The sequence below is a fragment of the Balaenoptera borealis genome (genome assembly GCF_965194805.1).
Source record: "Balaenoptera borealis genome assembly, chromosome: 5".
Classification (NCBI taxonomy): domain Eukaryota; kingdom Metazoa; phylum Chordata; class Mammalia; order Artiodactyla; family Balaenopteridae; genus Balaenoptera; species Balaenoptera borealis.
Window position 1 is genome coordinate 11560722 of NC_138862.1, and position 12590 is coordinate 11573311.

Below are 12590 nucleotides of genomic sequence, written 5' to 3' on the forward strand. Positions count from 1 at the left end.
TTGACAGCTAATAGATGTTTCGTCAATTGATTTGAGCGGCGTTCCTTTTCTGATACTGCTGGACCCGTGATGCTGTGGTCACCCTAAATCCTGTCTCAGCCCCTGCACTTCCCGTATGCCACAGCCCCCAAACCCTGCTGAAATGCTCCTTTTGGAAACTTCCTCCTCCCCCAAACGTCAACCCTGATGTTGCAATCCAGAATCAAACTTACGGTTTTGTACATTTTATACTGCAGGTTTGATTTGGGGCTGAAGACTTTGTCGGTGCCCGAAGAGCCCAGGGGCTTTATGATTTGGGTCAGCAGGAGGAAGTCGTTGAAGAGGAAGCCATACAGCTCCTTGTTGCTCTTGGCCTTGTAGAGTTTCCCACTGTGCAGAAACTTGCGTGGCCCCAAGCAATTGGTCACTGAATTGAACACAAGTTGCTGAGAAAGGAAAAAAAACCCAAAGAAGACACGATGAAGTAAGGTCATTTTTTTGTTTGGTTTTGTTTTATTTTGTTTTTCTGCATCTGAAAGCATGGGCTCCATCAGAATCTGAGGCCTGTAACTTAGGCTCAAATCAAGGACTGCTTTGAAGACTTCAGGCAGGGACTTTTGGAGCCAAGAAGTCAAAGTCGTGGTTCTGGAGATTCCACGTGTCAAGATGAACTTTGGCTGTAATTCCTAATGCTTTTCCTTGAGGTCTGCTCAGTGTCTCAGGGTGACTGGTGCTTTTCTCCCTTGTATTTAGTGGGGAAACTGGGCAGCAGGAAGAAAACACTCAGCCCTCTCCCTCCTTGATGGGTTTGTGCTGTGTGCAGGCTAGTCCGCCGGAGGTGGCGTGAACCAGCTCCAGTGATGGCCCTGCACAGGCTCAGACAGTCCTACGCAGTTCTGGAAAGCAGCAGCGACTCTCTTTGTACAGTTCCACAGGACAAATGCTACTTTCCAAGGCGCAGTTTGAGTCCAGGCCCCTACCACGTGGGTGGACTACAGAACTCAGTGGTGCTGACAGATGCCTCAAAGCCAAGCAGAACAGACACTGTTGGTGCCCATTAAATCTCACCCAACTCACTGGTCCCGAAAATGTGAAGGGGACAGGCAGCTCTCTTCCTTCCACTTCCCAAAACTTGGAGACAGATCTAAGTGCTGAAACGCAGCTCTGTCATCCCCCTGGGCTCTATCATCTCATGCTCTATCATCCCCCCTGGGCTCTATCATCTCCTGTGAGCAGGTTCTAAAGGGGAAGAGGGAGACTGTAGAAGATTTGACCCCACTAAGGCCCCCCTTTTTGGATAGCGGGGGAGAGACTGAGGGAGGGGAAGGCCACAGCTGTGCCCAGGAAGTGATACGATCCAGGCAGGAGTCAGAACTTTGGGTCTCCACCTGCCCACACTTGGGCTCCAGGGGTATGCTCCATCCAGCAGCCTTCAAGGCTGAGGCTCTCTCCAGAGCTATGAACCCTACAGACCTCCCTGAGAAGAGTATTAATGAAGAGGTGACAGTTCACAACACGCTTTCCCCAAGAGATGCTGCTGGCCACCTGTCTGCCTCCAGTGTGGGAGAAAGAATCAGTGGGGCCTCTCGGACCAGAGACCTATAGGCAGCAAGGAAGAGTGACCAGTGCACTCTGTTCTCAGGTACAAGGAGGGATGAGGGCCTCTAACCTCCCACTGAGGTTCTGAGGGAGCCCCAAAGACTGAAGGTGACACCACAAAGGGAGCCTTCAAAGGATGTCAATCTAGCCCTTTTTACTCACCAAGAGAGAGTTCAAGCCACTTGGGGGCCATGAATCTAGCAATTCACTTGGATGACATAGAGGTGATGTGGTTTATTCATACTCAAAGGTTAGAGCCTCCAACTGGCCAGGCTAACACTGAACATATGTGAATTGGGAACAGTCTTGATAGTTCTTGATCTTAAGACAAGAATGCCAAAGACGGCATTTATTTGAAACTTAATCACCGGTGTGTGTCCAGATCTGGGCTAGGAAACAGAAGCCAACACGCCCCCTCCCCACGATCGTGAACCGTGACTGTACAGACGAAACAGACCATACAGAAAGCTGGTGTACAATACCCAGGAAGGATCGGTCACTAAAGAAGGAAAACAGTCTATTTCAAAGAGGGTATATACATCACAAAAAAGCAAATGACAGGAGTTTATTTTATTCTTAATGTTTTGAGGGGTTTTTTTTGCCGTGCCATGTGGCATGCGGGATCTTAGTCCCCCGAGCCCATGCCCCTGCAGTGGAAGTGTGGAGTCCTAACCACTGGACCACCAGGGAATTCCCTATTCTTAATGTTCTAAGATGAAGATCCAGGCCTCACTGAGTCCCGTGACTGCAGCCCTGAGACTCAGGGAAGGACCCCTTTAAAAGTACACAGTGAGGGGAATTCCCCGGCGGTCCAGTGGTTAGGACTCTGTACTTTCACTGCTGGGGCTGGGTTCGATCCCTGGTTGGGGAACTAAGATCCTGCAAGCCACGTGGTGTGGCAAAAAAAGAAAAAGAAAGAAAGAAAAAAGATAGGGAACATTGAAAAAAAAAAAGAAAAAGTGCACAGTTGCACTTAAGGCTGGCAGATTCAGTAGCTGTTCAAGTCCACTGTCTTCAGGATCAAATTAATGCTCCTTGGAATGATACACAGCCCTTCCTTGCCCTGGCTTCAACTTGCCTTAAAGCTTAACACCTATCACCCTACATTGCTCACCCAAGTCCTGCTCAGGCTGTGCCCTCCACTGAAATGCCCTCCCCCTGGATTCTTTCCTGGAGACGTGTCTTCATCCTTCAACACCCAGCCGAGTGTCACCTTCTCCAACATGTCCCTGAATCCCTCCACGACGGTTCCTTCCTCCATGAGTGTCCAACAGCACTTGGCACCTAGATCTGCCTCATAATGTCTCACACTGTGTGGTAAATATTGGTTTGATCCCTCTACTTGGTCCAGGACTGTAGGCTTTTTGAGATGGTGTAGGTCACATCTTATTGATTTCCATGTCCTCAGTGTTTAGTACTGAGCAAGGCACATGGGCAGATGCTCAGTAAATGTTTATTGAATGAATGAATGAATAAGTAAGCCAACCAGTGAGTGCCCCTGGATTGCTTATCAACACAGTTCCAAAATGGGAACCCACATCCATCACCTTGGTTTCCACATGGCTGCTTCCATAACTTTGGTTATCCCACACCTTCACGGAAGGGGGACAGGAGGCAGGGCAGGGAGGAAGCAGTGGTGTAACTTCCTCAGGTAGTGAATGCCTTTGAAGCTTGTAAGAAGGAAGGAGCCACAGGGAGAGTGGGTGAGGGAGACAGTCTGCCTGGGCATTTTGGTAAACCCTAGTCAATGGTGTGTGTGCACAAATGTGTGTATGTATGTGTGTATCTGTGTGTGTGTACAGAGGCAAAGAGAAAGAGAGTGAGAACAGGCAGAAAGAAGAGAATCAAATACTACAGGAGAGACTCTGTTTCTGGTAGTATGGTGGACTAGAGACTCTGACTCACCCAGTGAAAAATTTCAAAACCGAGTAAAATATAGAACTGTAGTTTTTAAATGCAAGCGAGGTGGTAAAAATTAAAAATGAAAATAAGAAATTTGCAGAGGCCAAAAACAGCATGAAAATGTGAACCCTGGAAGATAAACAAGCCCCTAAGCTGGCTTTAGCCCTGAGAGTCTTTCTTAAATCTGGTGACCTTAAGCTTCCATTTTAAAGGCTATGGAGGGTGCAAGAGACAGGAGATATATCCAGGGCCCACATGAGATAACAGGAGATCCCAAAAAGCTGGACTCCAAAGGAAGAATGACAAGTAAACTCAGCACAGAAGGGATGAGCAAGGAAACTTGCTTGTTTTTGAACTTGGTGTAAGTGGAGGGAAAAAAAATGTCCCTGAGAATCTGTAACCACAATGCAGTTCTCATTTAAGTTTACAACCACAATTCACACACTAGTGTGAAAACCCCTCTATGTTTAATTTAGGGTGATCCTGGTAGCTAGCAATCCTTGCTGCAGGAGGAATACAACTTCAGACCTCAAAGATCCCACAGATAAAGTTCCAAGGAATGTTGAGCTCACAATCAAAAATCAAAGTACATACAGAGAAACAGACATGTGTGGTGAGAGCTATCAGAAGCAACAGACCAAACAGTGAAACTCATAACCTGAGTTAGTGGAATTATAGATCTGAAATATACAAGAATATATTTTAAATGTGTTAGGAAATAAATGAGAAGCCTGGTCATTTGTGAAAGGAACAAGACAAGAAAGAAACCAGCAGATTAGAGAAAATAACTAGAATGCTGGAAAGGGTAAAAGAAAATAATTGAAATAAAATAACTCAGTAGATGGATTAAACAGCAGATTAGAAGCAGCTGGAGAGAGAACTAGCAAACTGGAGGCCAACAGGGAGGAAAATTCATGATTTTGTCTCGTCCTCCTTCAGGCCGGCTGCCAAGGATCAGTGGAGGAGACGCAGGTCACACCCTAAGGCGCTACCTCAGACAGGCCTTCACACTGCACATGGGCCTGGATCCACTCCAGCCGGTCCGAGTTCTCCTTCTCCCGCACCCCTTCGTTCACCTGGGAGCACAGCTCCTCTGCCTTCTCCAGGGCGTGCTTCAAGTGACTGTGGTCTGGGTGGTTTTCAGGAGTGTTTTCCAGGATCTACATTGGAGAACAGAAGACAACATCCTTAGGCAGTGTGGGTGAGCCTGCGGTTCACTGTCCTGGAGGGCCAGACCCAACAGAGGCAGGGCATAGCACAGACTTTCCTGAACAGTGCCCACAAGAGCAACTGCAGCTCTAAGCACCCACCTTGGCAATGACATGGAGAGAGATGACCACTCTTTGTTGGTAGGGGACCCTTGGGGGGCATGGGCTGCCACATTATCTATACTTGGGATATGAGGAGGGCAGTGGCTACAGCTAGGGCAATATTGCACCCCGTGTGGATTTCTCCCTGGAGAATGGCTCTTTCCTGGGTCTATGCACAGCTGTAGGCAACTATGGACCCATGGAACTGCATGCTAATGGGTGCATCTGAGCAAAGGTGCATTTTTCTGGATAAATTATTCCAAGCCAGTGGTTAAAAGTGCCAGCTCTAGAGCAAGACCTCCTGGGTTAAAATCCCTGCCCTGCCATTGACCAGCCATGATATGGGTCAGTCACATAAATATTCTGAGCCTCATTTTCCTAATATGAAAAATGGGGATACTAATAGCACCTCCTTTATAAGGTTGTTTGGAGGACTAGATGGCTTGATACAAGTAAAGCACTTTGCAAAGTACCTGGCCCTTTGAAGGTGCTCAGTAAGTGACAGCAGTTACCATCAGATTCTCAAAGGACTTTGAGGACACTGAGAACAGTCATCATGAGGAAAGACACTAAGAATGAAGAAAGATCCTAAGCCATCTTTGCAATGTACTAGGATTATGTTGAGGGTGTACTTGCCCAGGCCTTGTCCATATACAAATAATTCAAGTGGGCTTTACCCTGAATAATATCTCATCCCTAAAGTGTACTTTGGTTTAAAGTCCTAAGGAGGCACCCAATTTGAGGAAGACACCCAATCTGGGTCCTGTGTGTCCACCAATCATCTCCAAACAACAACCCCAGCCCTGGGTGGATCCTGGGTGTACATTAGAGCCCCTCTGAAAAGTCCTGATGCCTCAACTCTGACCATATCAGAATCCCCAGGGAAGGGACTCAAGCATCGGAATTTTCTAGAGCTCCCCGGGTGATTCTAACGTACAGCCAAGACTGAGGACAACTGCTCTCGATGGGAAGCCCACATAGCTGAATTGTGTGAATTCTTTTTTTGTTTGTTTTTTGTTTTCAAAATGAAAATAGGTGTATGTTTTTTCTCATTGTAAAAGTATTATTGTACAAAATTTAGAAAATTTAGAAAGTTATAAAAAAACTAAAAACCAGCCATAATTGCACCATCTGGAATTAACCTCTGCCTACCTATTCGTTAATACACTCTGTGTAGATATAAATACATACAGTTTAAAAAAATAAACATTGGATCATGCTACCATACTACACTGTACCATTTTGTACTTGCTTCTTTCCCACTTCATGGCAGTTATAGCACAGCATTGAGTGTCCACTTTATATGGACCTAGATCATCATTTTATTATTTTTTAATTGAAGTATATAGAGCATCATTTTTAAAGATTCTATAATATGTCATTGTAAGGATGAACCACAATGCATTTAAACAGTTTCCTTCCCATAAAACTTCATGTTTCCAATTTTTCAATATTTCTCTGATTATTTCTTTAGAATAAATTCCTAGACATGGTAGTGCTGAGCCAAAGAGAGCATGGAATTTGATGTATACATTGCCCTCCAAAAGACTGAACCAGTCTACCTTCCACAAGCAAACTTGCCAACACTGAGGACTCACAATCTTTTCAGTATATGCCTAACTGGCAAGCCAAAACCAGGTATTTTCTTATTTGGTTATGCATTTCTTTTATTACCAGAGAATTTGAATTTTGTGTACACTTAGTACGTAAGTACACTAAATGATAAAGCTAACATTTATATACGGCTTAGTAGGAGCCAGACATACATATATTCACTCAGTTGATTTCTCACAACCCTATGCACTAGGTACTATTAGCATACCTATTTTACATATAAGGGAACTGAGGCCCAGAGAAGTTAAGTAACTTGCCCAAGGGCACACAGCAGTGGTACCAAGATTCAAATACAAGCAGCCTGGTCCCTGACATCATTTTTTTTTAATTATTTTTTTAACATCTTTATTGGGGTATAATTGCTTTACAATGTTGTGTTAGTTTCTGCTGTATAACAAAGTGAATCAGCTATACATATACATATATCCCCATATCTCCTCCCTCTTGCGTCTCCCTCCCACCCTCCCTATCCCACCCTCTAGGTGGACACAAAGCACCAAGCTGATCTCCCTGTGCTATGCTGCTGCTTCCCACTAGCTATCTATTTTACATTTGGTAGTGTATATATGTCCATGTCACTCTCTCACTTCGTCCCAGCTTACCCATCCCCCTCCCTGCGTCCTCAAGTCCATTCTCGATATCTGTGTCTTTATTCCTGTCCTGTCCCTAGGTTCTTCAGAACTTTTTTTTTTTTTTTTTTAGATTCCATATATATGTGTTAGCATATGGTATTTGTTTTTCTCTTTCTGAGTTACTTCACTCTGTATGACAGACTCCAAGTCTATCCACCTCACTACAAATAACTCAATTTCATTTCTTTTTATGGCTGAGTAGTATTCCATTCTACATATGTGCCACATCTTCTTTATCCATTCATCTGTCGATGGACACTTAGGTTGCTTCCATGTCCTGGCTATTGTAAATAGTGCTGCAGTGAACATTGTGGTACATGACTCTTTTTGAATTATGGTTTTCTCAGGGTATATGCCCAGTAGTGGGATTGCTGGGTCATATGGTAGTTCTATTTTTGGGTTTTTAAGAAACCTCCATACTTTTCTCCATAGTGGCTGTATCAATTTACATTCCCACCAACAGTGCAAAAGGGTTCCCTTTTCTCCATGTCCCCTCCAGCATTTATTGTTTGTAGATTTTTTGATGATGGCCATTCTGACCGGTGTGAGGTGATATCACATTGTAGTTTTGACTTGCATTTCTCTAATGATTAGTGATGTTGAGCATCCTTTCATGTGTTTGTTGGCAATCTGTATGTCTTCTTTGGAGAAATGTCTATTTAGGTCTTCTGCCCATTTTTGGTTTTGGTTGTTTTGTTGGGTTTTTTTTGAATTTTATTTATTTATTTTTTTATACAGCAGGTTCTTATTAGTCATCAATTTTATACACATCAGTGTATACATGTCAATCCCAATTACCTAATTCATCACACCACCACCACCACACCCCCACCGCTTTCCCCCCTTGGTGTCCATACGTTTGTTCTCTACATCTGTGTCTCAATTTCTGCCCTGCAAACCAGTTCATCTGTACCACTTTTCTAGGTTCCACATATATGCATCAATATACGATATTTGTTCTTCTCTTTCTGACTTACTTCACTCTGTATGACAGTCTCTAGATCCACCCACGTCTCAACAAATGACCCAATTTCGTTCCTTTTTATGGCTAAGTAATAGTCCATTGTATATATGTACCACATCTTCTTTATCCATTGGTCTGTCAATGGGCATTTAGGTTGCTTCCATGACCTGACTATTGTAAATAGTGCTGCAATGAACTTTGGGGTGCATGTGTCTTTTTGAATTATAGTTTTCTCTGGGTATATGCCCAGTAGTGGGATTGCTGGGTCATATGGTAATTCTATTTTTAGTTTTTTAAGGAACCTCCATACTGTTCTCCATAGTGGCTGTATCAATTTACATTCCCACCAACAGTGCAAGAGGGTTCCCTTTTCTCCACACCCTCTCCAGCATTTGTTGTTTGTAGATTTTCTGATGATGCCCATTCTAACTGGTGTGAGGTGATACCTCATTGTAGTTTTGAATTGCATTTCTCTAATAATTAGTGATGTTGAGCAGCTTTTCATGTGCTTCTTGGCCATCTGTATGTCTTCTTTGGAGAAATGTCTATTTAGGTCTTCTGCCCATTTTTGGATTGGGTTGTTTGTTTTTTTAATATTGAGCTGCATGAGCTGTTTATATATTTTGGAGATTAATCCTTTGTCCGTTGATTCATTTGCAAATATTTTCTCCCATTCTGAGAGTTGTCTTTTCGTCTTGTTTATGGTTTCTTTTGCTGTGCAAAAGCTTTGAAGTTTCATTAGGTGCCATTTGTTTATTTTTGTTTTTATTTCCATTTCTCCAGGAGCTGGGTCAAAGAGGATATTACTGTGATTTATGTCAAAGAGTGTTCTTTCTATATTTTCCTCTAAGAGTTTTATAGTGTCTGGTCTTACATTTAGGTCTCTAATCCATTTGGAGTTTATTTTTGTGTATGGTGTTAGGAAGTGTTCTAATTTCATTCTTTTACATGTAGCTGTCCAGTTTTCCCAGCACCACTTATTGAAGAGACTGTCTTTTCTCCATTGTATATCCTTGCTTCCTTTGTCATAGATTAGCTGACCATAGGTGCGTGGGTTTATCTCTGGGCTTTCTATCTTGTTCCATTGATCTATATTTCTGTTTTTGTGCCAGTACCATATTGTCTTGATTACTGTAGCTTTGTAGTATAGTCTGAAGTCAGGGAGTCTGATTCCTCCAGCTCCACTTTTTTCCCTGAAGACTGCTTTGGCTATTTGGGGTCTTTTGTGTCTCCATACAAATTTTAAGATTTTTTGTTCTAGTTCTGTAAAAAATGCCAATGGTAATTTGATAGGGATTGCATTGAATCTGTAGATTGTTTTGGGTAGTATAGTCATTTTCACAATATTGATTCTTCCAATCCAAGAACATGACATATCTCTCCACCTGTTGGTATCATCTTTAATTTCTTTCATCAGTGTCTTACAGTTTTCTGCATACAGGTCTTTTGTCTCCCTAGGTAGGTTTATTCCTAGGTATTTTATTCTTTTTGTTGCAATGGTAAATGGGAGTGTTTCCTTAATTTCTCTTTCAGATTTTTCATCATTAGTATATAGGAATGCAAGAGATTTCTGTGCATTAATTTTGTATCCTGCAACTTTACCAAATTCATTGATTAGCTCTAGTAGTTTTCTGGTGGCATCTTTAGGATTCTGTATGTATAGTATCATGTCATCTGCAAACAGTGACAGTTTTACTTCTTCTTTTCCAATTTGTATTCCTTTTATTTCTTTTTCTTCTCTGATTGCCGTGGCTAGGACTCTGAAAACTATGTTGAATAATAGTGGTGTGAGTGGACAACCTTGTCTGTTCCTGATCTTAGAGGAAATGTTTTCAGTTTTTCACCATTGAGAATGATGTTTGCTGTGGGTTTGTTGTATATGGCCTTTATTATGTTGAGGTACGTTCCCTCTATGCCCACTTTCTGGAGAGTTTTTATCATGAATGGGTGTTGAATTTTGTCAAAAGCTTTTTCTACATCTATTGAGATGATCATATGGTTTTTCTTCTTCAGTTTGTTAATATGGTGTATCACATTGATTGATTTGCATATATTGAAGAATCCTTGCATCCCTGGGATAAATCACACTTGATCATGGTGTATGATACTTTTAATGTGTTGTTGGATTCTGTTTGCTAGTATTTTGTTGAGGATTTTTGCATCTATATTCATCAGTGATATTGGTCTGTAATTTTCTTTTTTTGTAGTATCTTTGTCTGGTTTTGGTATCAGGGTGATGGTGGCCTCACAGAATGAGTTAGGAAGTGTTCCTTCCTCTGCAATTTTTTGGAAGAGTTTGAGAAGGATGGGTGTTAGCTCTTCTCTAAATGTTTGATAGAATTTACCTGTGAAGTCATCTGGTCCTGGGCTTCTGTTTGTTGGAAGATTTTTAATCATAGTTTCAATTTCATTACTTGTGATTGGTCTGTTCATACTTTCTATTTCTTCCTGGTTCAGTCTCGGAAGGTTATACATTTCTAAGAATTTGTCCATTTCTTCCAGGCTGTCCATTTTATTGGCATAGAGTTGCTTGTAGTAGTCTCTTAGGATGCTTTGTATTTCTGCGGTGTCTGTTGTAACTTCTCCTTTTTCATTTTTAATTTTATTGATTTGAGTCCTCTCCCTCTTTTCTTGATGAGTCTGGCTAATGGTTTATCAATTTTGTTTATCTTCTCAAAGAACCAGCTTTTAGTTTTATTGATCTTTGCTATTGTTTTCTTCGTTTCTATTTCATTTATTTCTGCTCTGATCTTTATGATTTCTTTCCTTCTGCTAACTTTGGGGTTTTTTTGTTCTTCTTTCTCTAACTGCTTTAGGTGTAAGGTTAGGTTGTTTATTTGAGATGTTTCTTGTTTCTTGAGGTAGGATTTTATTGCTGTAAACTTCCCTCTTAGAACTGCTTTTGCTGCATCCCACAGGTTTTGGGTCATCATGTTTTCATTGTCATTTGTCTCTAGGTATTTTTTGATTTTGTCTTTAATTTCTTCAGTGATCTCTTGGTTATTTAGTAGTGTATTGTTTAGCCTCCACGTGTTTGTATTTTTTACAGTTTTTTCCCTGTAATTGATATCTAGTCTCATAGAGCTGTGGTCAGAACAGATTCCTGATACAATTTCAATTTTCTTAAATTTCCCAAGGCTTGATTTGTGACCCAAGGTATGATCTATCCTGGAAAATGTTCCATGAGCACTTGAGAAGAGGGTGTATTCTGTTGGTTTTGGATGGAATGTCCTATAAATATCAATTAAGTCCATCTTGTTTAGTGTATCATTTAAAGCTTGTGTTTCCTTATTTATTTTCATTTTGGATGATCTGTCCACTGATGAAAGTGGGGTGTTAAAGCCCCCTACTATGATTGTGTTACTGTTGATTTCCCCTTTTATGGCTGTTATCATTTGCCTTATATATTGAGGTGCTCCTATGTTGGGTGCATAAATATTTACAATTGTTTATATCGTCTTCTTGGATTGATCCCTTGATCATTATGTAGTGTCCTTCTTTGTCTCTTGTAATAGTCTTTGTTTTAAAGTCTATTTTGTCTGATATGAGAATTGCTACTCCAGCTTTCTTTTGATTTCCATTTGCATGGAATATCTTTTTCCATCCCCTCACTTTCCGTCTGTATGTGTCCCTAGGTCTGAAGTAAGTCTCTTGTAGATAGCATATATATGGGTCTTGTTTGTGTATCCATTCACCCAGTCTATGTCTTTTGGTTGGAGCATTTAATCCATTAACATTTAAGGTAGTTATCAATATGTATGTTTCTATTACCATTTTCTTAATTGTTTTGGGTTTGTTATTGTAGGTCTTTTCCTTCTCTTGTGTCTCCTGCTTAGAGAAGTTCCTTTAGCATTTGTTGTAAAGCTGGTTTGGTGGTGCTGAATTCTCTTAGTTTTTGCTAGTCTGTAAAGGTTTTAATTTCTCCACTGAATCTGAATGAGATCCTTGCTGGGTAGAGTAATCTTGGTTGTAGATTTTTCCCTTTCATCACTTTAAATATGTCCTGCCACTCCCTTCTGGCTTGCAGAGTTTCTGCTGAAAGATCAGCTGTTAATCTTATGGGGATTCCCTTGTTATGTTATTTGTTGCTTTTCCCTTGCTGCTTTCAATATTTTTTCTTTTTATTTAATTTTTGATAGTTTGATTAATATGTGTCTTGGCATGTTTCTCCTTGGATTTATCCTGTATGGGACTCTCTGTGCTTCCTGGACTTGATTAACTATTTCCTTTCCCATATTAAGGAAGTTTTCAATTATAAGCTCTTCAAATTTTTTCTCAGTCCCTTTCTTTTTCTCTTCTTCTTCTGGGACCCCTATAATTCAAATGTTGGCGCGTTTAATGTTGTTCCAGAGGTCTCTAAGACTGTCCTCAATTCTTTTCATTCTTTCTTCTTTATTCTGCTCTGTGGTAGTTATTTCCACTATTTTATCTTCCAGATCACTTATCCGTTCTTCTGCCTCAGTTATTCTGCTATTGATTCCTTCTAGATAAATTTTAATTTCATTTATTGTGTTGTTCATCATTGTTTGTTTGCTCTTTAGTTCTTCTAGGACTTTGTTAAACGTTTCTTGTATTTTCTCCATTCTATTT

The 12590-nt window shown here is 41.1% G+C and overlaps 1 protein-coding gene across 1 annotated transcript in view; it reads right to left on the reverse strand.

Moving 5' to 3' along the window:
* ITSN1 (intersectin 1) overlaps window positions 1–12590 on the reverse strand; it is a 227964-nt gene that overhangs the window by 12941 nt on the left and 202433 nt on the right. Inside the window, exons 33-34 of the mRNA XM_082395043.1 lie at window positions 4473–4640; window positions 213–425 (exon numbers count right to left, since the gene is read on the reverse strand). Coding sequence (XP_082251169.1) covers window positions 213–425; window positions 4473–4640 — 381 coding nt within the window. The remainder of the gene's footprint in view (window positions 1–212; window positions 426–4472; window positions 4641–12590) is intronic.